Here is a 24987-nt window from a genome sequence, read left to right as displayed (position 1 = left end):
TGAACGTCAATGGCGTACGGGCAAACATTGCCCGAAAATGGGGTAAAATCCAGCCGAAAACAGCATTTATTGATTAAATACAAATACTGGAGCTTTTTAGACATCAGAACCGGGCCCGGAGTATCATTTCCCTGGGAAAAAGACAGCGATGAACGTCAATGGCGTACGGGCAAACATTGCCCGAAAATGGGGTAAAATCCAGCCGAAAACAGCATTTATTGATTAAATACAAATACTGGAGCTTTTTAGACATCAGAACCGGGCCCGGAGTATCATTTCCCTGGGAAAAAGACAGCGATGAACGTCAATGGCGTACGGGCAAACATTGCCCGAAAATGGGGTAAAATCCAGCCGAAAACAGCATTTATTGATTAAATACAAATACTGGAGCTTTTTAGACATCAGAACCGGGCCCGGAGTATCATTTCCCTGGGAAAAAGACAGCGATGAACGTCAATGGCGTACGGGCAAACATTGCCCGAAAATGGGGTAAAATCCAGCCGAAAACAGCATTTATTGATTAAATACAAATACTGGAGCTTTTTAGACATCAGAACCGGGCCCGGAGTATCATTTCCCTGGGAAAAAGACAGCGATGAACGTCGATACGTCCATATAGTATGTCCATACGCGAAACAGCAAAAAATGCACTAAAATGGGGTAAAATCCACTTCCTAGCAGCATTTATTGATTGAATACAAATACAAATTCCTGCCAAATGTGCACGAATAAAATAGAGAGCATCTGGGGTTGCGACAGGAAGATATTTATATTTTTAACCATTCTCGGAATGAGTCTATACACGTGTTAACGGTTTATGAAAAGCAGAAAACAATGGTTCGTTCGCCCTTTATTGACATTTGATGTTGGATGTTGTTTTGTTTCTAGCCTGTCATTCATCTGCTAAAGTGGAGAGAAGAGGCAAGGTTTTTTGTGTGTGTTTTGCATCCTTTGAGTTTCATTAGATTAAAATAGACAGAACAGGACTGGTTGGTCAGCGTAATTTGTATCTGCGAAGCTCTTGTATAGCCCTAAAACTAGGAAATAATGGAATTTGGCCTTGAAGACCATGCTTTAAAATGGAGGTGTTTTTGTAGTTGAAGAATTCCAAATGTTAAGGGCACCGCTGTAGTGATTTTTTTTAGCTGTTAATTAAATGCATCAAAAGCAGCAGAAAAAAAGTTGAAGTACCAAATTCGGATTTCTTTTTACAATTCTTTCCCTCCAATTCATTTAAAACAGGACAAACCCATTCTAGGCAAACAACAATGACATTTAATTGTGTAAAATATATAACTTTATACAAAAAAAGATATAAACACTGTACAATTCAAATGACAAAAGTATCATTTTGAATAAATAGCTTTTGGGAATGGTCCATAGATCCTTTCTTAGGGTTCTTCAGACAAGGATCTTGTTGAGGTGTGAAAGTTTGTGCAATTTGCTCCGTTCATGTCATATTTCCCGTATGATACTTTTGCTGGGTCCTCCAATGCAGCAGGCCTGAATGGTTTGGTGTGCTGTGCCACGGATCTGGTATTTACCGGACAACTCCAATTCACCTTGATTGTCCTGATGGTTTTCATCCCTTCAAAAAAAAACACACAAAGAAAAGAGTTTGTAATCTATTCTGACCCAACACCAGAGATGGGAAAATGACATGCTGTATGGGCAAGTCTTATATAAATCATGATGAAAACTAATAGTATGGAAATTTGAAAGCATATCCCAGGTAACTATTACAATAAATCAAGTTATTGCTTGGCTTAAGAAAGACAAAGTTATTATTTTGCACTTGATATCTATCTACCGTGTGCTTCTATTAGATAGCTGTACTAGGACATGAACAAACATTTTGAAAGGGTTCTTAAGCACTTTCCGCATGAAGTCCGGTTTTTCATCATTGACAGTTCCAAATCCTCAAATTTGACACTTCTGTCTGACTTATACAATCAGATGCATTTGCTTCAGAACAACAGTGACACTTGACTAAACCTCGATGCCTTCTGAAGAGTATGACGTTGTTGTTTTTTCTTCCTACCTTGGCGCCTTGTGGAGCTTGGCTGTCTTGGTATTTGTCTCCTTGACTGCCCCCCTGTGGTCGGCGGTCTGCTCCTGGATCAGCTTTCGGATATGGGCGATCCATTCTATCTTGGTCTCAATAGAGGACGCCTATTGATAAGGATGACATGACGGTCAAAGGTGAAGACAATTTGGAAATCAAGCACTTTTGATGTGGTGGATTTTTTGGACCTCAATGTTTTGCTGAACTTTTATTGGTGACAATGAAACTAACCTTCAGAACAATGTTGCTCGACATCCAGGAACGGCGGCCCACCGAAAAAGCAAACTTGCGGGGGTCTTTTTTAGGGTGCTCGATCAGCTTGATCTCCGCCATCTATGGGAGAAATGGCATGATGAATGAACATTTGGACAGAAAACATTGGTACGAAACGAAGCAGGTTAACTATGACTCACATTGAGTTTTTTCTTGTAAATGTATCTCCTCTTTCCCTTGGCGTCCTTGACCACCTTGCAGACCACCAAGGACTTTTTCAAGAGGAAGACTTGTCTATTTTTGCCCATGCTCAAGGGTTTTCTTGAATCCCAGACCTTGAAGGAATCCTGGATGAGCAGCTGGCCTTGCGACTCCATCTTCTCATGGAAACCTGAAGGAGGAGAGATGAAGGTGGCGCATAAGCAAACTAGACCTGAATGGTGAGAAAATCTTTTGCCATCTTGACATCATGTTCAGTTACCTTCCAGCATGGAGAGATGCATGGCATCATTGGCTTTCCTGGGAATGCTAAGAATCACATCCAGGGCTTTCTTGAGCTGCTCTTTCTCTTTACAACATTGCAGCAGATCCTAAAATAAGCCAAAAGACACTTAGGATGAGACATTTCACAAAATGAGTGTGGTTTCAAGTGTTTTCATTGGTGTGTCATGAATGTTATTTCCCGTTAAATAACCAACTTTTTGGCATACCTTTATCAGGAGGGGATATTTGGTGATTCTCTGTACTGGCTTCAGCAGGTAAGAGTTGATGGTGTTTGCCAGTCCGTGCTTCTGTTGAATTTTCTGTTGAACCCGCGGGGAGGGAGAAAAGCAGAGAGGAAAAAAAACAATGTAAGATCATGAAATTGAATGAGCTTTTGGTTTGATTGGATCACCTGGACATTGAACTTACATGAAAATAGTGTGCACCGTGCTTAAGGATGAGCCGAGTGGATTCTTCGTTGTTCGTGCAGTAATCGACGTACAACTGGAACTTATCGGCCTGTTAAAAAGCAAAAGGCGGGGAATTCTTAAATGGCTCATTTTTCAGTCTTATTATGGTTACTGCAGAATTGATACATACCCATTTGACAAAGCACTGTCCGACATCTTCAGGGACGTCTTTGTATTTTCCCAGCTCTTTGAGAAAGATGCTGAAGAAAGATAGGAAGGACATGGAAGGAACTCCATTCAATATATTTGAATATGTGAGCGGTGGACATTCACATTGGCGGTCGTGCATCTTACAAACAAGCGCATGTGTGGTCATCTAAGACCATATTTCCTATACTATGAGAATCAACTATTTGTTAAGCTCTACGTGAAGAAGTCAATCATTTGGAAAGAAAAGTAACGAGTAATGCTTACTTGTGATGGAATTCATAGAGCTCCAAAAGGTTCCCAAAGACAACGTGCTCCATATTGGTGATTCCAGCAGGGATCTTCTCCTCCTGCGTCAACATCTCCTTCATGTAAGTCTGCATGATGCCAAAAAAAGACCAACTTGGTTCGTGTTTGTCTTTAAAAAAACAAAGATTTTCAATAGAAAATGAACTCACGTCAATGCATTCCCGTAGATCTCGCACGTAGGCCTTTTCAGTTTCAATTAGCTCTGTGAAGATGAACCTGAAAGGAAATGTCAATAATTTCAAACATGTATATCATGTCAAAATGGTGTGTATGCTATTCGCTGTCAAACTGCATCAATAAATTTGCAATCGGCATGAAGTACATTTTTTGGCGGGCAGACTTGATTTCCTTCTCTTGGACCTGGAGAACTTCCCAAATGACAGCAATCATGTCCATTTGGAGCTTGGTTTTTTTTCCTGCGAACATGGTTCTGGTTTCTGCAGAACAAAAGTAGAAGAAACCATGAATAAGCAACCACTGATATGTACTTTGATACACCAGTGGCACTGAAAGGTGAGTGCAGTCCACCCAGTAAAAAAAATGAATTGGACGTTTACCGCTGTCATTGACAGGCAATAAATTAAACACATATTTTCCATTTTTTAAAGCAACTTTGTCATGTTATTGGGGCCATAAAGTAAGCGAATTTCTCTGATTAATGGTGTAAATGCTGTTTCTATTATCATGTTATTCATCTGTCATTTTTTATAATAACCATTTTAAAAATAGTGCTACAAATATTAACATTTTGACACCGGCCTTTTGGGTGATGAAGGCCACACTTGTATAGAAAATGTGTTGCCCTGCATGATCCAAAACGTCTATGTTGTTATTTTTATTAGCAAAAATATACTTGTTCTCGTTCGCATTCGGAACGTACCACCAGCATAGCATAACCGGGGGAGGTGGTTTTCGGTTTATGGTACCCCGAAACACGCTTTTCTCTTTCAATTCCTGAATTCATTTTTAATTATTGGGCACGTTCAAAAAAGTGATTGCAGACGCTAAATAGTAAACCCAAAAAATAAAAGCACGATAAATAGCTGGATGCGTTCACTGTTTAGGTTCAAAAATTGGACTTTTTGCAGTTAACGGCTGTGCGTTTAGCGCAACGCGATGTGCCAAATGTTGTTTTCGACTTGACGAAACGAAATCATAAATATCAGTCGGTTAAAATTGCCGCTAGCTGAAATGACAGTTTTTAAAAAAGATGTGCTGCCTGCAAACACCGTCAAAAAGGTCGCCATTTAAATATAAACGTCTCGATGACTTTGCACGAAGCATAACCACTACGATCGACCAAACACAGACAAAGCTCAGAAAGGCCACAAATCAAAATGTATTTAAAAAGTTTTAGCCTCCTTTACAATCTTAACAGTGTTCATTTGATACGTTTCAGTCCCGTTTTTTCATCACACGCAAAATAAAAAAAACGACAACAGATGAGCAGGACTCTTTCATTCGGTCGGTGGCTAAACTAATTCAAAGTTGAATCCAACTTACCGCTAAGCGTTTTCAGTGTTTCCAAAAAGTTGAGATGGCAGAAAAGTGAGTGGCGTGTCTCCAGATGGGTCGAGGACGTCCAACTGTAGCATCTAACTGAATGCCATCCTCTCGATGCTGCCTGCATATTCGCGCAGGTGACATCAAAGAGAAAAAGAGCTCCTGGTGACGTCACGCTCTGTGATCTCCATGGCCCCGTGGCCCCGCCTCCTGCGGACCCCCATAGTATATTACATTACATCACAGGTGGGTGGAGCTTCCACATGATCTTTGGTGTGGCCCTTTGATTCTTTCATCTTCAACAACATCACAGAGTGGAGCCACGTATATTTGTGAGGATGGGTTTAAATACAATTTACCTCCCGGGTACTTCAGCACTTTTGTCAATTGGATCAGTTCAGAAAGACAGCTTTTCTCATCAATCCAGCCAGCAATGGAGGTTCTATCTTTCATGAGGTAGGTCAAAACTTGGAAATGTCATTTTTGCAAGATTATGATTATTTTGGACATTCTACACTGGAAAATTGTAACCATTAATGATGGTCTGCTTGTATCTCATGATCTGCTCTTTATAAATGAGACTTTTTGATATTGCATTATCCTCATACTCCCAAAGACGCTGTGTTTACATTGTATCACTGTTTTTTTTGGTTTTGTTTTCTAGAGCTCACTTTAATGTCAGTGTTGACTGTGCAATTGACCAACTCCTCCAGATGCAACCCACTTCTTTGTCAGAGGAGGAGCAGCACATGTACAATGTCGAGGCAAGTCATGTCGAATGGAATCAATATGGCTTGCTCATACTCAGTTGAAGTGGAGCATATCCAGATAGTTTTGCTGTGTGCTTTTGCAGAAAACCTACATGAGGCAATTTATGCTTTTGGAGAAGGAGAACAAGGTTCCATCCGAGATCTCAGCTGAAACCATGAAGCAGTGGTTGCTGTGCAGAAGGAGCTTCCAGCACGAGTGAGTACCAAAGGGGCTCATGTGAAAATGCACATATGTATAGTACATGGAATAATCTATGATGTATGCCCATCTTAAAGGTTCTGCAGCTTTGAAACCGCAGTGCATCCTGGGATGTTTGCTCTTCTGCAGGAGGTGAGTTCAGAAAAATAGTCAGGATGCTGAATTTGGAATTCTTTGAATAGTGTATGTGTTGTAATGCAATATTTTCAATGTATTGATTTTTTTGGGAAGGAAAACTAAAGTCATGTGTAAACATAAGATATTAGGATATACTGAAGAATTTGGTCCATCGTAGGAGTTTGTATATGCAGTACTATATCGACATTCAGGTCCCTTTCCATTCACTTGAACGTAGGTAGCGGTGCGATGAGGAAGAAGAGTTGGCGGTTTTGAAATGAAATGATATTCCAATTGATGATGTGCCATTTTGCATTTTCATATCTTCATTTCATACTCATATCTCCAGTTGAAAGAATCATATCATATAATATATGTGTAAATGGTGTGCATGCAATTGGGCCAAAGGAAATAGTCAGAACCAAAGTCCAAAGTCCCAAGGTGCCACTTCATTGTCAAATTGTAGCAAGCAGACCTTTAACTTGTGACTCTGTTTATACATGCAGGCCTGGACGAGGGCAAGGCAAATGTGCCTGAATCAAATACACGGGCAAGTCTGCAAGGATTTTACCCAAGAAGAACACCTTTCACAATTGTTCAATAGAAAGGTAAGGAAATGATTGTCTCTACAAAATAACCCACGTGAGACAATTTATAAACTCTCTTTTTTTTCTCGCCAAGGTCACACTCGAAGGCCTCCGCAAGTACCTTTCAATCGCGACCCCCGTAGCCGAAATGGACATCAAGATATTTCTGCATCATCTAAACATGGCCCTGCAGAGATCTTTGAGCAGCACTGAGATGACTGAGACACTGGACTCAGATTTCCACCGTGCCACAGTGCCCATTGTGGGCCAAATCCTCCAGTCGGCACTCTGTTCCTTTTTTGCCAAGTTGAACACGACTGGGAATGAGGAGCCAATAACAGCAACATTTCAACATAGATCTGAGTGCGCCAGCAAGGGGATTGCCAGTATGCTCACCGACGCTGTGCTTTCCATTCCATCCCGTGTGTCCGTCAACACATCACACAGGACAATGTGCTGGACACTTGCACTGCCATTGCTGGGGTAATGACCCAGAAGCTTTTCTCCAACCTTCTTAAAACCTCTGCAAACTTTCACTTGCTAAACTCGGATTGCACCTTTTTCACTGCACGGATAGAAGTCAAGTTTGCTATTGGGGAAATGATTGACGATGGCACTGATATACTTCTTTAATTTTCAAGGCCAAGCTCCAATGATGTACTTGCACTAAAGTTGCTATGTATATACTATAAATAGAGACAGACATGTGTTCATGTGTATCAATAAAATATATCAGTCTATTATTGTGTGTTTATTATGTGAAATGAACCAGCATTTTGATGGATTGACGCCGTAGATATGGCTGTGAAGCCTTCAGCTTTTTTTTTTTTTTGAAAGCTGATGCCTTCCTAGGCATTTTTATTCAAAGATTAACGGAATGCTGTTGCCTGGCTTCATAGTAAAGCTAGTGACGTCGGTAGACGATCCCACGGTGCATGCTGGCGGCGAGAGAGGTCTTCTCTGCAACCCAGACCCGGTTGGAACAGGGAGCAACAAGTTTTTTTTCCCGGACATTTTTATTAAAAAAGTAACTGAATCTGTGGCTCATCATCATCTTTCCATCCCACGCTTAATCAGGCGGGTACAGTAATCCCTCGAATGAACCCATGCCACAAGAAGACAAATGATTAAAACTCCCATTTACCCGTTTTTGGGGATTCATGTCATGTTTTTGCTCCAGTGGCGGTCCGTGCATTTTCTCGTAGCGCCTTCAACGAATCAATCCAACCCTCTATAACTATTTTATGGCTATAAAACCTCTACTGCAGCTACAGCTGCGACACATAAAAATAATCAATAAATCAATGCACAAAAATGGGGTAAAATCCACTTCCTAGCAGCATTTAATGATTAAATACAAATACTGGAGCTTTTCAGACATTAAAACTAGGCCAAGGGGGTGATTTTCCCAGGAAAAGACAGCGATGAACGTCAATGGCGTACGGGCAAACATTGCCCGAAAATGGGGTAAAATCCAGCCGAAAACAGCATTTATTGATTAAATACAAATACTGGAGCTTTTTAGACATCAGAACCGGGCCCGGAGTATCATTTCCCTGGGAAAAAGACAGCGATGAACGTCAATGGCGTACGGGCAAACATTGCCCGAAAATGGGGTAAAATCCAGCCGAAAACAGCATTTATTGATTAAATACAAATACTGGAGCTTTTTAGACATCAGAACCGGGCCCGGAGTATCATTTCCCTGGGAAAAAGACAGCGATGAACGTCAATGGCGTACGGGCAAACATTGCCCGAAAATGGGGTAAAATCCAGCCGAAAACAGCATTTATTGATTAAATACAAATACTGGAGCTTTTTAGACATCAGAACCGGGCCCGGAGTATCATTTCCCTGGGAAAAAGACAGCGATGAACGTCAATGGCGTACGGGCAAACATTGCCCGAAAATGGGGTAAAATCCAGCCGAAAACAGCATTTATTGATTAAATACAAATACTGGAGCTTTTTAGACATCAGAACCGGGCCCGGAGTATCATTTCCCTGGGAAAAAGACAGCGATGAACGTCAATGGCGTACGGGCAAACATTGCCCGAAAATGGGGTAAAATCCAGCCGAAAACAGCATTTATTGATTAAATACAAATACTGGAGCTTTTTAGACATCAGAACCGGGCCCGGAGTATCATTTCCCTGGGAAAAAGACAGCGATGAACGTCAATGGCGTACGGGCAAACATTGCCCGAAAATGGGGTAAAATCCAGCCGAAAACAGCATTTATTGATTAAATACAAATACTGGAGCTTTTTAGACATCAGAACCGGGCCCGGAGTATCATTTCCCTGGGAAAAAGACAGCGATGAACGTCAATGGCGTACGGGCAAACATTGCCCGAAAATGGGGTAAAATCCAGCCGAAAACAGCATTTATTGATTAAATACAAATACTGGAGCTTTTTAGACATCAGAACCGGGCCCGGAGTATCATTTCCCTGGGAAAAAGACAGCGATGAACGTCGATACGTCCATATAGTATGTCCATACGCGAAACAGCAAAAAATGCACTAAAATGGGGTAAAATCCACTTCCTAGCAGCATTTATTGATTGAATACAAATACAAATTCCTGCCAAATGTGCACGAATAAAATAGAGAGCATCTGGGGTTGCGACAGGAAGATATTTATATTTTTAACCATTCTCGGAATGAGTCTATACACGTGTTAACGGTTTATGAAAAGCAGAAAACAATGGTTCGTTCGCCCTTTATTGACATTTGATGTTGGATGTTGTTTTGTTTCTAGCCTGTCATTCATCTGCTAAAGTGGAGAGAAGAGGCAAGGTTTTTTGTGTGTGTTTTGCATCCTTTGAGTTTCATTAGATTAAAATAGACAGAACAGGACTGGTTGGTCAGCGTAATTTGTATCTGCGAAGCTCTTGTATAGCCCTAAAACTAGGAAATAATGGAATTTGGCCTTGAAGACCATGCTTTAAAATGGAGGTGTTTTTGTAGTTGAAGAATTCCAAATGTTAAGGGCACCGCTGTAGTGATTTTTTTTAGCTGTTAATTAAATGCATCAAAAGCAGCAGAAAAAAAGTTGAAGTACCAAATTCGGATTTCTTTTTACAATTCTTTCCCTCCAATTCATTTAAAACAGGACAAACCCATTCTAGGCAAACAACAATGACATTTAATTGTGTAAAATATATAACTTTATACAAAAAAAGATATAAACACTGTACAATTCAAATGACAAAAGTATCATTTTGAATAAATAGCTTTTGGGAATGGTCCATAGATCCTTTCTTAGGGTTCTTCAGACAAGGATCTTGTTGAGGTGTGAAAGTTTGTGCAATTTGCTCCGTTCATGTCATATTTCCCGTATGATACTTTTGCTGGGTCCTCCAATGCAGCAGGCCTGAATGGTTTGGTGTGCTGTGCCACGGATCTGGTATTTACCGGACAACTCCAATTCACCTTGATTGTCCTGATGGTTTTCATCCCTTCAAAAAAAAACACACAAAGAAAAGAGTTTGTAATCTATTCTGACCCAACACCAGAGATGGGAAAATGACATGCTGTATGGGCAAGTCTTATATAAATCATGATGAAAACTAATAGTATGGAAATTTGAAAGCATATCCCAGGTAACTATTACAATAAATCAAGTTATTGCTTGGCTTAAGAAAGACAAAGTTATTATTTTGCACTTGATATCTATCTACCGTGTGCTTCTATTAGATAGCTGTACTAGGACATGAACAAACATTTTGAAAGGGTTCTTAAGCACTTTCCGCATGAAGTCCGGTTTTTCATCATTGACAGTTCCAAATCCTCAAATTTGACACTTCTGTCTGACTTATACAATCAGATGCATTTGCTTCAGAACAACAGTGACACTTGACTAAACCTCGATGCCTTCTGAAGAGTATGACGTTGTTGTTTTTTCTTCCTACCTTGGCGCCTTGTGGAGCTTGGCTGTCTTGGTATTTGTCTCCTTGACTGCCCCCCTGTGGTCGGCGGTCTGCTCCTGGATCAGCTTTCGGATATGGGCGATCCATTCTATCTTGGTCTCAATAGAGGACGCCTATTGATAAGGATGACATGACGGTCAAAGGTGAAGACAATTTGGAAATCAAGCACTTTTGATGTGGTGGATTTTTTGGACCTCAATGTTTTGCTGAACTTTTATTGGTGACAATGAAACTAACCTTCAGAACAATGTTGCTCGACATCCAGGAACGGCGGCCCACCGAAAAAGCAAACTTGCGGGGGTCTTTTTTAGGGTGCTCGATCAGCTTGATCTCCGCCATCTATGGGAGAAATGGCATGATGAATGAACATTTGGACAGAAAACATTGGTACGAAACGAAGCAGGTTAACTATGACTCACATTGAGTTTTTTCTTGTAAATGTATCTCCTCTTTCCCTTGGCGTCCTTGACCACCTTGCAGACCACCAAGGACTTTTTCAAGAGGAAGACTTGTCTATTTTTGCCCATGCTCAAGGGTTTTCTTGAATCCCAGACCTTGAAGGAATCCTGGATGAGCAGCTGGCCTTGCGACTCCATCTTCTCATGGAAACCTGAAGGAGGAGAGATGAAGGTGGCGCATAAGCAAACTAGACCTGAATGGTGAGAAAATCTTTTGCCATCTTGACATCATGTTCAGTTACCTTCCAGCATGGAGAGATGCATGGCATCATTGGCTTTCCTGGGAATGCTAAGAATCACATCCAGGGCTTTCTTGAGCTGCTCTTTCTCTTTACAACATTGCAGCAGATCCTAAAATAAGCCAAAAGACACTTAGGATGAGACATTTCACAAAATGAGTGTGGTTTCAAGTGTTTTCATTGGTGTGTCATGAATGTTATTTCCCGTTAAATAACCAACTTTTTGGCATACCTTTATCAGGAGGGGATATTTGGTGATTCTCTGTACTGGCTTCAGCAGGTAAGAGTTGATGGTGTTTGCCAGTCCGTGCTTCTGTTGAATTTTCTGTTGAACCCGCGGGGAGGGAGAAAAGCAGAGAGGAAAAAAAACAATGTAAGATCATGAAATTGAATGAGCTTTTGGTTTGATTGGATCACCTGGACATTGAACTTACATGAAAATAGTGTGCACCGTGCTTAAGGATGAGCCGAGTGGATTCTTCGTTGTTCGTGCAGTAATCGACGTACAACTGGAACTTATCGGCCTGTTAAAAAGCAAAAGGCGGGGAATTCTTAAATGGCTCATTTTTCAGTCTTATTATGGTTACTGCAGAATTGATACATACCCATTTGACAAAGCACTGTCCGACATCTTCAGGGACGTCTTTGTATTTTCCCAGCTCTTTGAGAAAGATGCTGAAGAAAGATAGGAAGGACATGGAAGGAACTCCATTCAATATATTTGAATATGTGAGCGGTGGACATTCACATTGGCGGTCGTGCATCTTACAAACAAGCGCATGTGTGGTCATCTAAGACCATATTTCCTATACTATGAGAATCAACTATTTGTTAAGCTCTACGTGAAGAAGTCAATCATTTGGAAAGAAAAGTAACGAGTAATGCTTACTTGTGATGGAATTCATAGAGCTCCAAAAGGTTCCCAAAGACAACGTGCTCCATATTGGTGATTCCAGCAGGGATCTTCTCCTCCTGCGTCAACATCTCCTTCATGTAAGTCTGCATGATGCCAAAAAAAGACCAACTTGGTTCGTGTTTGTCTTTAAAAAAACAAAGATTTTCAATAGAAAATGAACTCACGTCAATGCATTCCCGTAGATCTCGCACGTAGGCCTTTTCAGTTTCAATTAGCTCTGTGAAGATGAACCTGAAAGGAAATGTCAATAATTTCAAACATGTATATCATGTCAAAATGGTGTGTATGCTATTCGCTGTCAAACTGCATCAATAAATTTGCAATCGGCATGAAGTACATTTTTTGGCGGGCAGACTTGATTTCCTTCTCTTGGACCTGGAGAACTTCCCAAATGACAGCAATCATGTCCATTTGGAGCTTGGTTTTTTTTCCTGCGAACATGGTTCTGGTTTCTGCAGAACAAAAGTAGAAGAAACCATGAATAAGCAACCACTGATATGTACTTTGATACACCAGTGGCACTGAAAGGTGAGTGCAGTCCACCCAGTAAAAAAAATGAATTGGACGTTTACCGCTGTCATTGACAGGCAATAAATTAAACACATATTTTCCATTTTTTAAAGCAACTTTGTCATGTTATTGGGGCCATAAAGTAAGCGAATTTCTCTGATTAATGGTGTAAATGCTGTTTCTATTATCATGTTATTCATCTGTCATTTTTTATAATAACCATTTTAAAAATAGTGCTACAAATATTAACATTTTGACACCGGCCTTTTGGGTGATGAAGGCCACACTTGTATAGAAAATGTGTTGCCCTGCATGATCCAAAACGTCTATGTTGTTATTTTTATTAGCAAAAATATACTTGTTCTCGTTCGCATTCGGAACGTACCACCAGCATAGCATAACCGGGGGAGGTGGTTTTCGGTTTATGGTACCCCGAAACACGCTTTTCTCTTTCAATTCCTGAATTCATTTTTAATTATTGGGCACGTTCAAAAAAGTGATTGCAGACGCTAAATAGTAAACCCAAAAAATAAAAGCACGATAAATAGCTGGATGCGTTCACTGTTTAGGTTCAAAAATTGGACTTTTTGCAGTTAACGGCTGTGCGTTTAGCGCAACGCGATGTGCCAAATGTTGTTTTCGACTTGACGAAACGAAATCATAAATATCAGTCGGTTAAAATTGCCGCTAGCTGAAATGACAGTTTTTAAAAAAGATGTGCTGCCTGCAAACACCGTCAAAAAGGTCGCCATTTAAATATAAACGTCTCGATGACTTTGCACGAAGCATAACCACTACGATCGACCAAACACAGACAAAGCTCAGAAAGGCCACAAATCAAAATGTATTTAAAAAGTTTTAGCCTCCTTTACAATCTTAACAGTGTTCATTTGATACGTTTCAGTCCCGTTTTTTCATCACACGCAAAATAAAAAAAACGACAACAGATGAGCAGGACTCTTTCATTCGGTCGGTGGCTAAACTAATTCAAAGTTGAATCCAACTTACCGCTAAGCGTTTTCAGTGTTTCCAAAAAGTTGAGATGGCAGAAAAGTGAGTGGCGTGTCTCCAGATGGGTCGAGGACGTCCAACTGTAGCATCTAACTGAATGCCATCCTCTCGATGCTGCCTGCATATTCGCGCAGGTGACATCAAAGAGAAAAAGAGCTCCTGGTGACGTCACGCTCTGTGATCTCCATGGCCCCGTGGCCCCGCCTCCTGCGGACCCCCATAGTATATTACATTACATCACAGGTGGGTGGAGCTTCCACATGATCTTTGGTGTGGCCCTTTGATTCTTTCATCTTCAACAACATCACAGAGTGGAGCCACGTATATTTGTGAGGATGGGTTTAAATACAATTTACCTCCCGGGTACTTCAGCACTTTTGTCAATTGGATCAGTTCAGAAAGACAGCTTTTCTCATCAATCCAGCCAGCAATGGAGGTTCTATCTTTCATGAGGTAGGTCAAAACTTGGAAATGTCATTTTTGCAAGATTATGATTATTTTGGACATTCTACACTGGAAAATTGTAACCATTAATGATGGTCTGCTTGTATCTCATGATCTGCTCTTTATAAATGAGACTTTTTGATATTGCATTATCCTCATACTCCCAAAGACGCTGTGTTTACATTGTATCACTGTTTTTTTTGGTTTTGTTTTCTAGAGCTCACTTTAATGTCAGTGTTGACTGTGCAATTGACCAACTCCTCCAGATGCAACCCACTTCTTTGTCAGAGGAGGAGCAGCACATGTACAATGTCGAGGCAAGTCATGTCGAATGGAATCAATATGGCTTGCTCATACTCAGTTGAAGTGGAGCATATCCAGATAGTTTTGCTGTGTGCTTTTGCAGAAAACCTACATGAGGCAATTTATGCTTTTGGAGAAGGAGAACAAGGTTCCATCCGAGATCTCAGCTGAAACCATGAAGCAGTGGTTGCTGTGCAGAAGGAGCTTCCAGCACGAGTGAGTACCAAAGGGGCTCATGTGAAAATGCACATATGTATAGTACATGGAATAATCTATGATGTATGCCCATCTTAAAGGTTCTGCAGCTTTGAAACCGCAGTGCATCCTGGGATGTTTGCTCTTCTGCAGGAGGTGAGTTCAGAAAAATAGTCAGGATGCTGAATTTGGAATTCTTTGAATAGTGTATGTGTTGTAATGCAATATTTTCAATGTATTGATTTTTTTGGGAAGGAAAACTAAAGTCATGTGTAAACATAAGATATTAGGATATACTGAAGAATTTGGTCCATCGTAGGAGTTTGTATATGCAGTACTATATCGACATTCAGGTCCCTTTCCATTCACTTGAACGTAGGTAGCGGTGCGATGAGGAAGAAGAGTTGGCGGTTTTGAAATGAAATGATATTCCAATTGATGATGTGCCATTTTGCATTTTCATATCTTCATTTCATACTCATATCTCCAGTTGAAAGAATCATATCATATAATATATGTGTAAATGGTGTGCATGCAATTGGGCCAAAGGAAATAGTCAGAACCAAAGTCCAAAGTCCCAAGGTGCCACTTCATTGTCAAATTGTAGCAAGCAGACCTTTAACTTGTGACTCTGTTTATACATGCAGGCCTGGACGAGGGCAAGGCAAATGTGCCTGAATCAAATACACGGGCAAGTCTGCAAGGATTTTACCCAAGAAGAACACCTTTCACAATTGTTCAATAGAAAGGTAAGGAAATGATTGTCTCTACAAAATAACCCACGTGAGACAATTTATAAACTCTCTTTTTTTTCTCGCCAAGGTCACACTCGAAGGCCTCCGCAAGTACCTTTCAATCGCGACCCCCGTAGCCGAAATGGACATCAAGATATTTCTGCATCATCTAAACATGGCCCTGCAGAGATCTTTGAGCAGCACTGAGATGACTGAGACACTGGACTCAGATTTCCACCGTGCCACAGTGCCCATTGTGGGCCAAATCCTCCAGTCGGCACTCTGTTCCTTTTTTGCCAAGTTGAACACGACTGGGAATGAGGAGCCAATAACAGCAACATTTCAACATAGATCTGAGTGCGCCAGCAAGGGGATTGCCAGTATGCTCACCGACGCTGTGCTTTCCATTCCATCCCGTGTGTCCGTCAACACATCACACAGGACAATGTGCTGGACACTTGCACTGCCATTGCTGGGGTAATGACCCAGAAGCTTTTCTCCAACCTTCTTAAAACCTCTGCAAACTTTCACTTGCTAAACTCGGATTGCACCTTTTTCACTGCACGGATAGAAGTCAAGTTTGCTATTGGGGAAATGATTGACGATGGCACTGATATACTTCTTTAATTTTCAAGGCCAAGCTCCAATGATGTACTTGCACTAAAGTTGCTATGTATATACTATAAATAGAGACAGACATGTGTTCATGTGTATCAATAAAATATATCAGTCTATTATTGTGTGTTTATTATGTGAAATGAACCAGCATTTTGATGGATTGACGCCGTAGATATGGCTGTGAAGCCTTCAGCTTTTTTTTTTTTTTGAAAGCTGATGCCTTCCTAGGCATTTTTATTCAAAGATTAACGGAATGCTGTTGCCTGGCTTCATAGTAAAGCTAGTGACGTCGGTAGACGATCCCACGGTGCATGCTGGCGGCGAGAGAGGTCTTCTCCGCAACCCAGACCCGGTTGGAACAGGGAGCAACAAGTTTTTTTTCCCGGACATTTTTATTAAAAAAGTAACTGAATCTGTGGCTCATCATCATCTTTCCATCCCACGCTTAATCAGGCGGGTACAGTAATCCCTCGAATGAACCCATGCCACAAGAAGACAAATGATTAAAACTCCCATTTACCCGTTTTTGGGGATTCATGTCATGTTTTTGCTCCAGTGGCGGTCCGTGCATTTTCTCGTAGCGCCTTCAACGAATCAATCCAACCCTCTATAACTATTTTATGGCTATAAAACCTCTACTGCAGCTACAGCTGCGACACATAAAAATAATCAATAAATCAATGCACAAAAATGGGGTAAAATCCACTTCCTAGCAGCATTTAATGATTAAAAACAAATACTGGAGCTTTTCAGACATTAAAACTAGGCCAAGGGGGTGATTTTCCCAGGAAAAGACAGCGATGAACGTCAATGGCGTACGGGCAAACATTGCCCGAAAATGGGGTAAAATCCAGCCGAAAACAGCATTTATTGATTAAATACAAATACTGGAGCTTTTTAGACATCAGAACCGGGCCCGGAGTATCATTTCCCTGGGAAAAAGACAGCGATGAACGTCAATGGCGTACGGGCAAACATTGCCCGAAAATGGGGTAAAATCCAGCCGAAAACAGCATTTATTGATTAAATACAAATACTGGAGCTTTTTAGACATCAGAACCGGGCCCGGAGTATCATTTCCCTGGGAAAAAGACAGCGATGAACGTCAATGGCGTACGGGCAAACATTGCCCGAAAATGGGGTAAAATCCAGCCGAAAACAGCATTTATTGATTAAATACAAATACTGGAGCTTTTTAGACATCAGAACCGGGCCCGGAGTATCATTTCCCTGGGAAAAAGACAGCGATGAACGTCAATGGCGTACGGGCAAACATTGCCCGAAAATGGGGTAAAATCCAGCCGAAAACAGCATTTATTGATTAAATACAAATACTGGAGCTTTTTAGACATCAGAACCGGGCCCGGAGTATCATTTCCCTGGGAAAAAGACAGCGATGAACGTCGATACGTCCATATAGTATGTCCATACGCGAAACAGCAAAAAATGCACTAAAATGGGGTAAAATCCACTTCCTAGCAGCATTTATTGATTGAATACAAATACAAATTCCTGCCAAATGTGCACGAATAAAATAGAGAGCATCTGGGGTTGCGACAGGAAGATATTTATATTTTTAACCATTCTCGGAATGAGTCTATACACGTGTTAACGGTTTATGAAAAGCAGAAAACAATGGTTCGTTCGCCCTTTATTGACATTTGATGTTGGATGTTGTTTTGTTTCTAGCCTGTCATTCATCTGCTAAAGTGGAGAGAAGAGGCAAGGTTTTTTGTGTGTGTTTTGCATCCTTTGAGTTTCATTAGATTAAAATAGACAGAACAGGACTGGTTGGTCAGCGTAATTTGTATCTGCGAAGCTCTTGTATAGCCCTAAAACTAGGAAATAATGGAATTTGGCCTTGAAGACCATGCTTTAAAATGGAGGTGTTTTTGTAGTTGAAGAATTCCAAATGTTAAGGGCACCGCTGTAGTGATTTTTTTTAGCTGTTAATTAAATGCATCAAAAGCAGCAGAAAAAAAGTTGAAGTACCAAATTCGGATTTCTTTTTACAATTCTTTCCCTCCAATTCATTTAAAACAGGACAAACCCATTCTAGGCAAACAACAATGACATTTAATTGTGTAAAATATATAACTTTATACAAAAAAAGATATAAACACTGTACAATTCAAATGACAAAAGTATCATTTTGAATAAATAGCTTTTGGGAATGGTCCATAGATCCTTTCTTAGGGTTCTTCAGACAAGGATCTTGTTGAGGTGTGAAAGTTTGTGCAATTTGCTCCGTTCATGTCATATTTCCCGTATGATACTTTTGCTGGGTCCTCCAATGCAGCAGGCCTGAATGGTTTGGTGTGCTGTGCCACGGATCTGGTATTTACCGGACAACTCCAATTCACCTTGATTGTCCTGATGGTTTTCATCCCTTCAAAAAAAAACACACAAAGAAAAGAGTTTGTAATCTATTCTGACCCAACACCAGAGATGGGAAAATGACATGCTGTATGGGCAAGTCTTATATAAATCATGATGAAAACTAATAGTATGGAAATTTGAAAGCATATCCCAGGTAACTATTACAATAAATCAAGTTATTGCTTGGCTTAAGAAAGACAAAGTTATTATTTTGCACTTGATATCTATCTACCGTGTGCTTCTATTAGATAGCTGTACTAGGACATGAACAAACATTTTGAAAGGGTTCTTAAGCACTTTCCGCATGAAGTCCGGTTTTTCATCATTGACAGTTCCAAATCCTCAAATTTGACACTTCTGTCTGACTTATACAATCAGATGCATTTGCTTCAGAACAACAGTGACACTTGACTAAACCTCGATGCCTTCTGAAGAGTATGACGTTGTTGTTTTTTCTTCCTACCTTGGCGCCTTGTGGAGCTTGGCTGTCTTGGTATTTGTCTCCTTGACTGCCCCCCTGTGGTCGGCGGTCTGCTCCTGGATCAGCTTTCGGATATGGGCGATCCATTCTATCTTGGTCTCAATAGAGGACGCCTATTGATAAGGATGACATGACGGTCAAAGGTGAAGACAATTTGGAAATCAAGCACTTTTGATGTGGTGGATTTTTTGGACCTCAATGTTTTGCTGAACTTTTATTGGTGACAATGAAACTAACCTTCAGAACAATGTTGCTCGACATCCAGGAACGGCGGCCCACCGAAAAAGCAAACTTGCGGGGGTCTTTTTTAGGGTGCTCGATCAGCTTGATCTCCGCCATCTATGGGAGAAATGGCATGATGAATGAACATTTGGACAGAAAACATTGGTACGAAACGAAGCAGGTTAACTATGACTCACATTGAGTTTTTTCTTGTAAATGTATCTCCTCTTTCCCTTGGCGTCCTTGACCACCTTGCAGACCACCAAGGACTTTTTCAAGAGGAAGACTTGTCTATTTTTGCCCATGCTCAAGGGTTTTCTTGAATCCCAGACCTTGAAGGAATCCTGGATGAGCAGCTGGCCTTGCGACTCCATCTTCTCATGGAAACCTGAAGGAGGAGAGATGAAGGTGGCGCATAAGCAAACTAGACCTGAATGGTGAGAAAATCTTTTGCCATCTTGACATCATGTTCAGTTACCTTCCAGCATGGAGAGATGCATGGCATCATTGGCTTTCCTGGGAATGCTAAGAATCACATCCAGGGCTTTCTTGAGCTGCTCTTTCTCTTTACAACATTGCAGCAGATCCTAAAATAAGCCAAAAGACACTTAGGATGAGACATTTCACAAAATGAGTGTGGTTTCAAGTGTTTTCATTGGTGTGTCATGAATGTTATTTCCCGTTAAATAACCAACTTTTTGGCATACCTTTATCAGGAGGGGATATTTGGTGATTCTCTGTACTGGCTTCAGCAGGTAAGAGTTGATGGTGTTTGCCAGTCCGTGCTTCTGTTGAATTTTCTGTTGAACCCGCGGGGAGGGAGAAAAGCAGAGAGGAAAAAAAACAATGTAAGATCATGAAATTGAATGAGCTTTTGGTTTGATTGGATCACCTGGACATTGAACTTACATGAAAATAGTGTGCACCGTGCTTAAGGATGAGCCGAGTGGATTCTTCGTTGTTCGTGCAGTAATCGACGTACAACTGGAACTTATCGGCCTGTTAAAAAGCAAAAGGCGGGGAATTCTTAAATGGCTCATTTTTCAGTCTTATTATGGTTACTGCAGAATTGATACATACCCATTTGACAAAGCACTGTCCGACATCTTCAGGGACGTCTTTGTATTTTCCCAGCTCTTTGAGAAAGATGCTGAAGAAAGATAGGAAGGACATGGAAGGAACTCCATTCAATATATTTGAATATGTGAGCGGTGGACATTCACATTGGCGGTCGTGCATCTTACAAACAAGCGCATGTGTGGTCATCTAAGACCATATTTCCTATACTATGAGAATCAACTATTTGTTAAGCTCTACGTGAAGAAGTCAATCATTTGGAAAGAAAAGTAACGAGTAATGCTTACTTGTGATGGAATTCATAGAGCTCCAAAAGGTTCCCAAAGACAACGTGCTCCATATTGGTGATTCCAGCAGGGATCTTCTCCTCCTGCGTCAACATCTCCTTCATGTAAGTCTGCATGATGCCAAAAAAAGACCAACTTGGTTCGTGTTTGTCTTTAAAAAAACAAAGATTTTCAATAGAAAATGAACTCACGTCAATGCATTCCCGTAGATCTCGCACGTAGGCCTTTTCAGTTTCAATTAGCTCTGTGAAGATGAACCTGAAAGGAAATGTCAATAATTTCAAACATGTATATCATGTCAAAATGGTGTGTATGCTATTCGCTGTCAAACTGCATCAATAAATTTGCAATCGGCATGAAGTACATTTTTTGGCGGGCAGACTTGATTTCCTTCTCTTGGACCTGGAGAACTTCCCAAATGACAGCAATCATGTCCATTTGGAGCTTGGTTTTTTTTCCTGCGAACATGGTTCTGGTTTCTGCAGAACAAAAGTAGAAGAAACCATGAATAAGCAACCACTGATATGTACTTTGATACACCAGTGGCACTGAAAGGTGAGTGCAGTCCACCCAGTAAAAAAAATGAATTGGACGTTTACCGCTGTCATTGACAGGCAATAAATTAAACACATATTTTCCATTTTTTAAAGCAACTTTGTCATGTTATTGGGGCCATAAAGTAAGCGAATTTCTCTGATTAATGGTGTAAATGCTGTTTCTATTATCATGTTATTCATCTGTCATTTTTTATAATAACCATTTTAAAAATAGTGCTACAAATATTAACATTTTGACACCGGCCTTTTGGGTGATGAAGGCCACACTTGTATAGAAAATGTGTTGCCCTGCATGATCCAAAACGTCTATGTTGTTATTTTTATTAGCAAAAATATACTTGTTCTCGTTCGCATTCGGAACGTACCACCAGCATAGCATAACCGGGGGAGGTGGTTTTCGGTTTATGGTACCCCGAAACACGCTTTTCTCTTTCAATTCCTGAATTCATTTTTAATTATTGGGCACGTTCAAAAAAGTGATTGCAGACGCTAAATAGTAAACCCAAAAAATAAAAGCACGATAAATAGCTGGATGCGTTCACTGTTTAGGTTCAAAAATTGGACTTTTTGCAGTTAACGGCTGTGCGTTTAGCGCAACGCGATGTGCCAAATGTTGTTTTCGACTTGACGAAACGAAATCATAAATATCAGTCGGTTAAAATTGCCGCTAGCTGAAATGACAGTTTTTAAAAAAGATGTGCTGCCTGCAAACACCGTCAAAAAGGTCGCCATTTAAATATAAACGTCTCGATGACTTTGCACGAAGCATAACCACTACGATCGACCAAACACAGACAAAGCTCAGAAAGGCCACAAATCAAAATGTATTTAAAAAGTTTTAGCCTCCTTTACAATCTTAACAGTGTTCATTTGATACGTTTCAGTCCCGTTTTTTCATCACACGCAAAATAAAAAAAACGACAACAGATGAGCAGGACTCTTTCATTCGGTCGGTGGCTAAACTAATTCAAAGTTGAATCCAACTTACCGCTAAGCGTTTTCAGTGTTTCCAAAAAGTTGAGATGGCAGAAAAGTGAGTGGCGTGTCTCCAGATGGGTCGAGGACGTCCAACTGTAGCATCTAACTGAATGCCATCCTCTCGATGCTGCCTGCATATTCGCGCAGGTGACATCAAAGAGAAAAAGAGCTCCTGGTGACGTCACGCTCTGTGATCTCCATGGCCCCGTGGCCCCGCCTCCTGCGGACCCCCATAGTATATTACATTACATCACAGGTGGGTGGAGCTTCCACATGATCTTTGGTGTGGCCCTTTGATTCTTTCATCTTCAACAACATCACAGAGTGGAGCCACGTATATTTGTGAGGATGGGTTTAAATACAATTTACCTCCCGGGTACTTCAGCACTTTTGTCAATTGGATCAGTTCAGAAAGACAGCTTTTCTCATCAATCCAGCCAGCAATGGAGGTTCTATCTTTCATGAGGTAGGTCAAAACTTGGAAATGTCATTTTTGCAAGATTATGATTATTTTGGACATTCTACACTGGAAAATTGTAACCATTAATGATGGTCTGCTTGTATCTCATGATCTGCTCTTTATAAATGAGACTTTTTGATATTGCATTATCCTCATACTCCCAAAGACGCTGTGTTTACATTGTATCACTGTTTTTTTTGGTTTTGTTTTCTAGAGCTCACTTTAATGTCAGTGTTGACTGTGCAATTGACCAACTCCTCCAGATGCAACCCACTTCTTTGTCAGAGGAGGAGCAGCACATGTACAATGTCGAGGCAAGTCATGTCGAATGGAATCAATATGGCTTGCTCATACTCAGTTGAAGTGGAGCATATCCAGATAGTTTTGCTGTGTGCTTTTGCAGAAAACCTACATGAGGCAATTTATGCTTTTGGAGAAGGAGAACAAGGTTCCATCCGAGATCTCAGCTGAAACCATGAAGCAGTGGTTGCTGTGCAGAAGGAGCTTCCAGCACGAGTGAGTACCAAAGGGGCTCATGTGAAAATGCACATATGTATAGTACATGGAATAATCTATGATGTATGCCCATCTTAAAGGTTCTGCAGCTTTGAAACCGCAGTGCATCCTGGGATGTTTGCTCTTCTGCAGGAGGTGAGTTCAGAAAAATAGTCAGGATGCTGAATTTGGAATTCTTTGAATAGTGTATGTGTTGTAATGCAATATTTTCAATGTATTGATTTTTTTGGGAAGGAAAACTAAAGTCATGTGTAAACATAAGATATTAGGATATACTGAAGAATTTGGTCCATCGTAGGAGTTTGTATATGCAGTACTATATCGACATTCAGGTCCCTTTCCATTCACTTGAACGTAGGTAGCGGTGCGATGAGGAAGAAGAGTTGGCGGTTTTGAAATGAAATGATATTCCAATTGATGATGTGCCATTTTGCATTTTCATATCTTCATTTCATACTCATATCTCCAGTTGAAAGAATCATATCATATAATATATGTGTAAATGGTGTGCATGCAATTGGGCCAAAGGAAATAGTCAGAACCAAAGTCCAAAGTCCCAAGGTCCCACTTCATTGTCAAATTGTAGCAAGCAGACCTTTAACTTGTGACTCTGTTTATACATGCAGGCCTGGACGAGGGCAAGGCAAATGTGCCTGAATCAAATACACGGGCAAGTCTGCAAGGATTTCACCGAAGAAGAACACCTTTCACAATTGTTCAATAGAAAGGTAAGGAAATGATTGTCTCTACAAAATAACCCACGTGAGACAATGTGTGAACTCTCTTTTTTTTCTCGCCAAGGTCACACTCGAAGGCCTCCGCAAGTACCTTTCAATCGCGACCCCCGTAGCCGAAATGGACATCAAGATATTTCTGCATCATCTAAACATGGCCCTGCAGAGATCTTTGAGCAGCACTGAGATGACTGAGACACTGGACTCAGATTTCCACCGTGCCACAGCGCCCATTGTGGGCCAAATCCTCCAGTCGGCACTCTGTTCCTTTTTTGCCAAGTTGAACACGACTGGGAATGAGGAGCCAATAACAGCAACATTTCAACATAGATCTGAGTGCGCCAGCAAGGGGATTGCTAGTATGCTCACCGACGCTGTGCTTTCCAACCCGTGTGTCCGTCAACACATCACACAGGACAATGTGCTGGACACTTGCACTGCCATTGCTGGGGAAATGACCCAGAAGCTTTTCTCCAACCTTCTTAAAACCTCTGCAAACTTTCACTTGCTAAACTCGGATTGCACCTTTTTCACTGCACGGATAGAAGTCAAGTTTGCAATTGGGGAAATGATTGACGATGGCACTGATATACTTCTTTAATTTTCAAGGCCAAGCTCCAATGATGTACTTGCACTAAAGTTGCTATGTATATATTGTAAATAGAGACAGACATGTGTTCATGTGTATCAATAAAATATATCAGTCTATTATTGTGTGTTTATTATGTGAAATGAACCAGCATTATGATGGATTTACGCCATATATATGGCCGTGAAGCCTTCAGCTTTTTTTTTGGAAAGCCGATGCCTTCCTGGGCATTTTTATTCAAAGATTAACCTAATGCTGTTGCCTGGCTTCATAGTAAAGCTAGTGACGTCGGTTGACGATCCCACGGTGCATGCTGGAGGCGAAAGAGGTCTGCCCCGCAACCCAGACAGGGACAGGGAGCAACAAGTTTTTTTCCCCGGACATTTTCATTAAAAAGTAACTGAACCTGCGGCTTATCATCATCATCTTTCTATCCCACTCTTAATTAGGTGAGTACAGTAATCCCTCGAATATCGCAGACAATG

General features: G+C 40.8%; 6 protein-coding genes across 7 annotated transcripts; 3 read left to right on the top strand and 3 right to left on the bottom strand.

Annotated features, from left to right (window-relative positions):
- Window positions 1-1252: 1252 nt before the first annotated feature.
- On the bottom strand, window positions 1253-5345 carry LOC144077627 (triple functional domain protein-like). Its single transcript, XM_077605502.1, has 12 exons — window positions 5191-5345; window positions 4010-4124; window positions 3837-3903; window positions 3646-3755; window positions 3362-3431; window positions 3191-3280; window positions 2989-3081; window positions 2760-2868; window positions 2479-2669; window positions 2297-2398; window positions 2042-2172; window positions 1253-1588 (listed from the first exon to the last, which is right to left on the bottom strand). The coding sequence occupies exons 1-12, from the start codon at window positions 5315-5317 to the stop codon at window positions 1456-1458; spliced, it is 1338 nt and encodes a 445-aa protein (XP_077461628.1). The 5' UTR covers window positions 5318-5345; the 3' UTR covers window positions 1253-1455.
- LOC144077628 (uncharacterized) lies at window positions 4615-7606 on the top strand. Its single transcript, XM_077605503.1, has 6 exons — window positions 4615-5646; window positions 5855-5954; window positions 6044-6156; window positions 6237-6291; window positions 6783-6884; window positions 6958-7606. Exons 1-6 carry the CDS (start codon window positions 5624-5626, stop codon window positions 7348-7350), a joined length of 786 nt encoding a protein of 261 aa, XP_077461629.1. The 5' UTR covers window positions 4615-5623; the 3' UTR covers window positions 7351-7606.
- Window positions 7607-9987: 2381 nt separating this feature from the next.
- Window positions 9988-14080, bottom strand: LOC144077621 (triple functional domain protein-like). Its single transcript, XM_077605494.1, has 12 exons — window positions 13926-14080; window positions 12745-12859; window positions 12572-12638; window positions 12381-12490; window positions 12097-12166; window positions 11926-12015; window positions 11724-11816; window positions 11495-11603; window positions 11214-11404; window positions 11032-11133; window positions 10777-10907; window positions 9988-10323 (listed from the first exon to the last, which is right to left on the bottom strand). Exons 1-12 carry the CDS (start codon window positions 14050-14052, stop codon window positions 10191-10193), a joined length of 1338 nt encoding a protein of 445 aa, XP_077461620.1. The 5' UTR covers window positions 14053-14080; the 3' UTR covers window positions 9988-10190.
- LOC144077622 (uncharacterized) lies at window positions 13350-16341 on the top strand. The gene is made up of 6 exons (XM_077605495.1): window positions 13350-14381; window positions 14590-14689; window positions 14779-14891; window positions 14972-15026; window positions 15518-15619; window positions 15693-16341. The coding sequence occupies exons 1-6, from the start codon at window positions 14359-14361 to the stop codon at window positions 16083-16085; spliced, it is 786 nt and encodes a 261-aa protein (XP_077461621.1). The 5' UTR covers window positions 13350-14358; the 3' UTR covers window positions 16086-16341.
- Window positions 16342-18275: 1934 nt separating this feature from the next.
- Window positions 18276-22368, bottom strand: LOC144077619 (triple functional domain protein-like). The gene is made up of 12 exons (XM_077605491.1): window positions 22214-22368; window positions 21033-21147; window positions 20860-20926; window positions 20669-20778; window positions 20385-20454; window positions 20214-20303; window positions 20012-20104; window positions 19783-19891; window positions 19502-19692; window positions 19320-19421; window positions 19065-19195; window positions 18276-18611 (listed from the first exon to the last, which is right to left on the bottom strand). The coding sequence occupies exons 1-12, from the start codon at window positions 22338-22340 to the stop codon at window positions 18479-18481; spliced, it is 1338 nt and encodes a 445-aa protein (XP_077461617.1). The 5' UTR covers window positions 22341-22368; the 3' UTR covers window positions 18276-18478.
- LOC144077620 (uncharacterized) lies at window positions 21638-24624 on the top strand. Of its 2 annotated transcripts, XM_077605493.1 has the most exons (6): window positions 21638-22669; window positions 22878-22977; window positions 23067-23179; window positions 23260-23314; window positions 23806-23907; window positions 23981-24624. In XM_077605493.1, exons 1-6 carry the CDS (start codon window positions 22647-22649, stop codon window positions 24512-24514), a joined length of 927 nt encoding a protein of 308 aa, XP_077461619.1. In that variant the 5' UTR covers window positions 21638-22646; the 3' UTR covers window positions 24515-24624. The 2 variants fall into 2 exon arrangements, with proteins under 2 accessions (XP_077461619.1, XP_077461618.1); XM_077605492.1 differs by lacking the exon at window positions 21638-22669 and having other exon boundaries at window positions 22695-22977.
- The last annotated feature ends 363 nt before the right edge of the window (window positions 24625-24987 follow it).

The sequence above is a fragment of the Stigmatopora argus genome, chromosome 7 (genome assembly GCF_051989625.1).
Source record: "Stigmatopora argus isolate UIUO_Sarg chromosome 7, RoL_Sarg_1.0, whole genome shotgun sequence".
NCBI classification, from domain to species: domain Eukaryota; kingdom Metazoa; phylum Chordata; class Actinopteri; order Syngnathiformes; family Syngnathidae; genus Stigmatopora; species Stigmatopora argus.
Note: the sequence above shows the minus strand (reverse complement) of the source record. Positions and strands in the feature narration are given on the sequence as shown.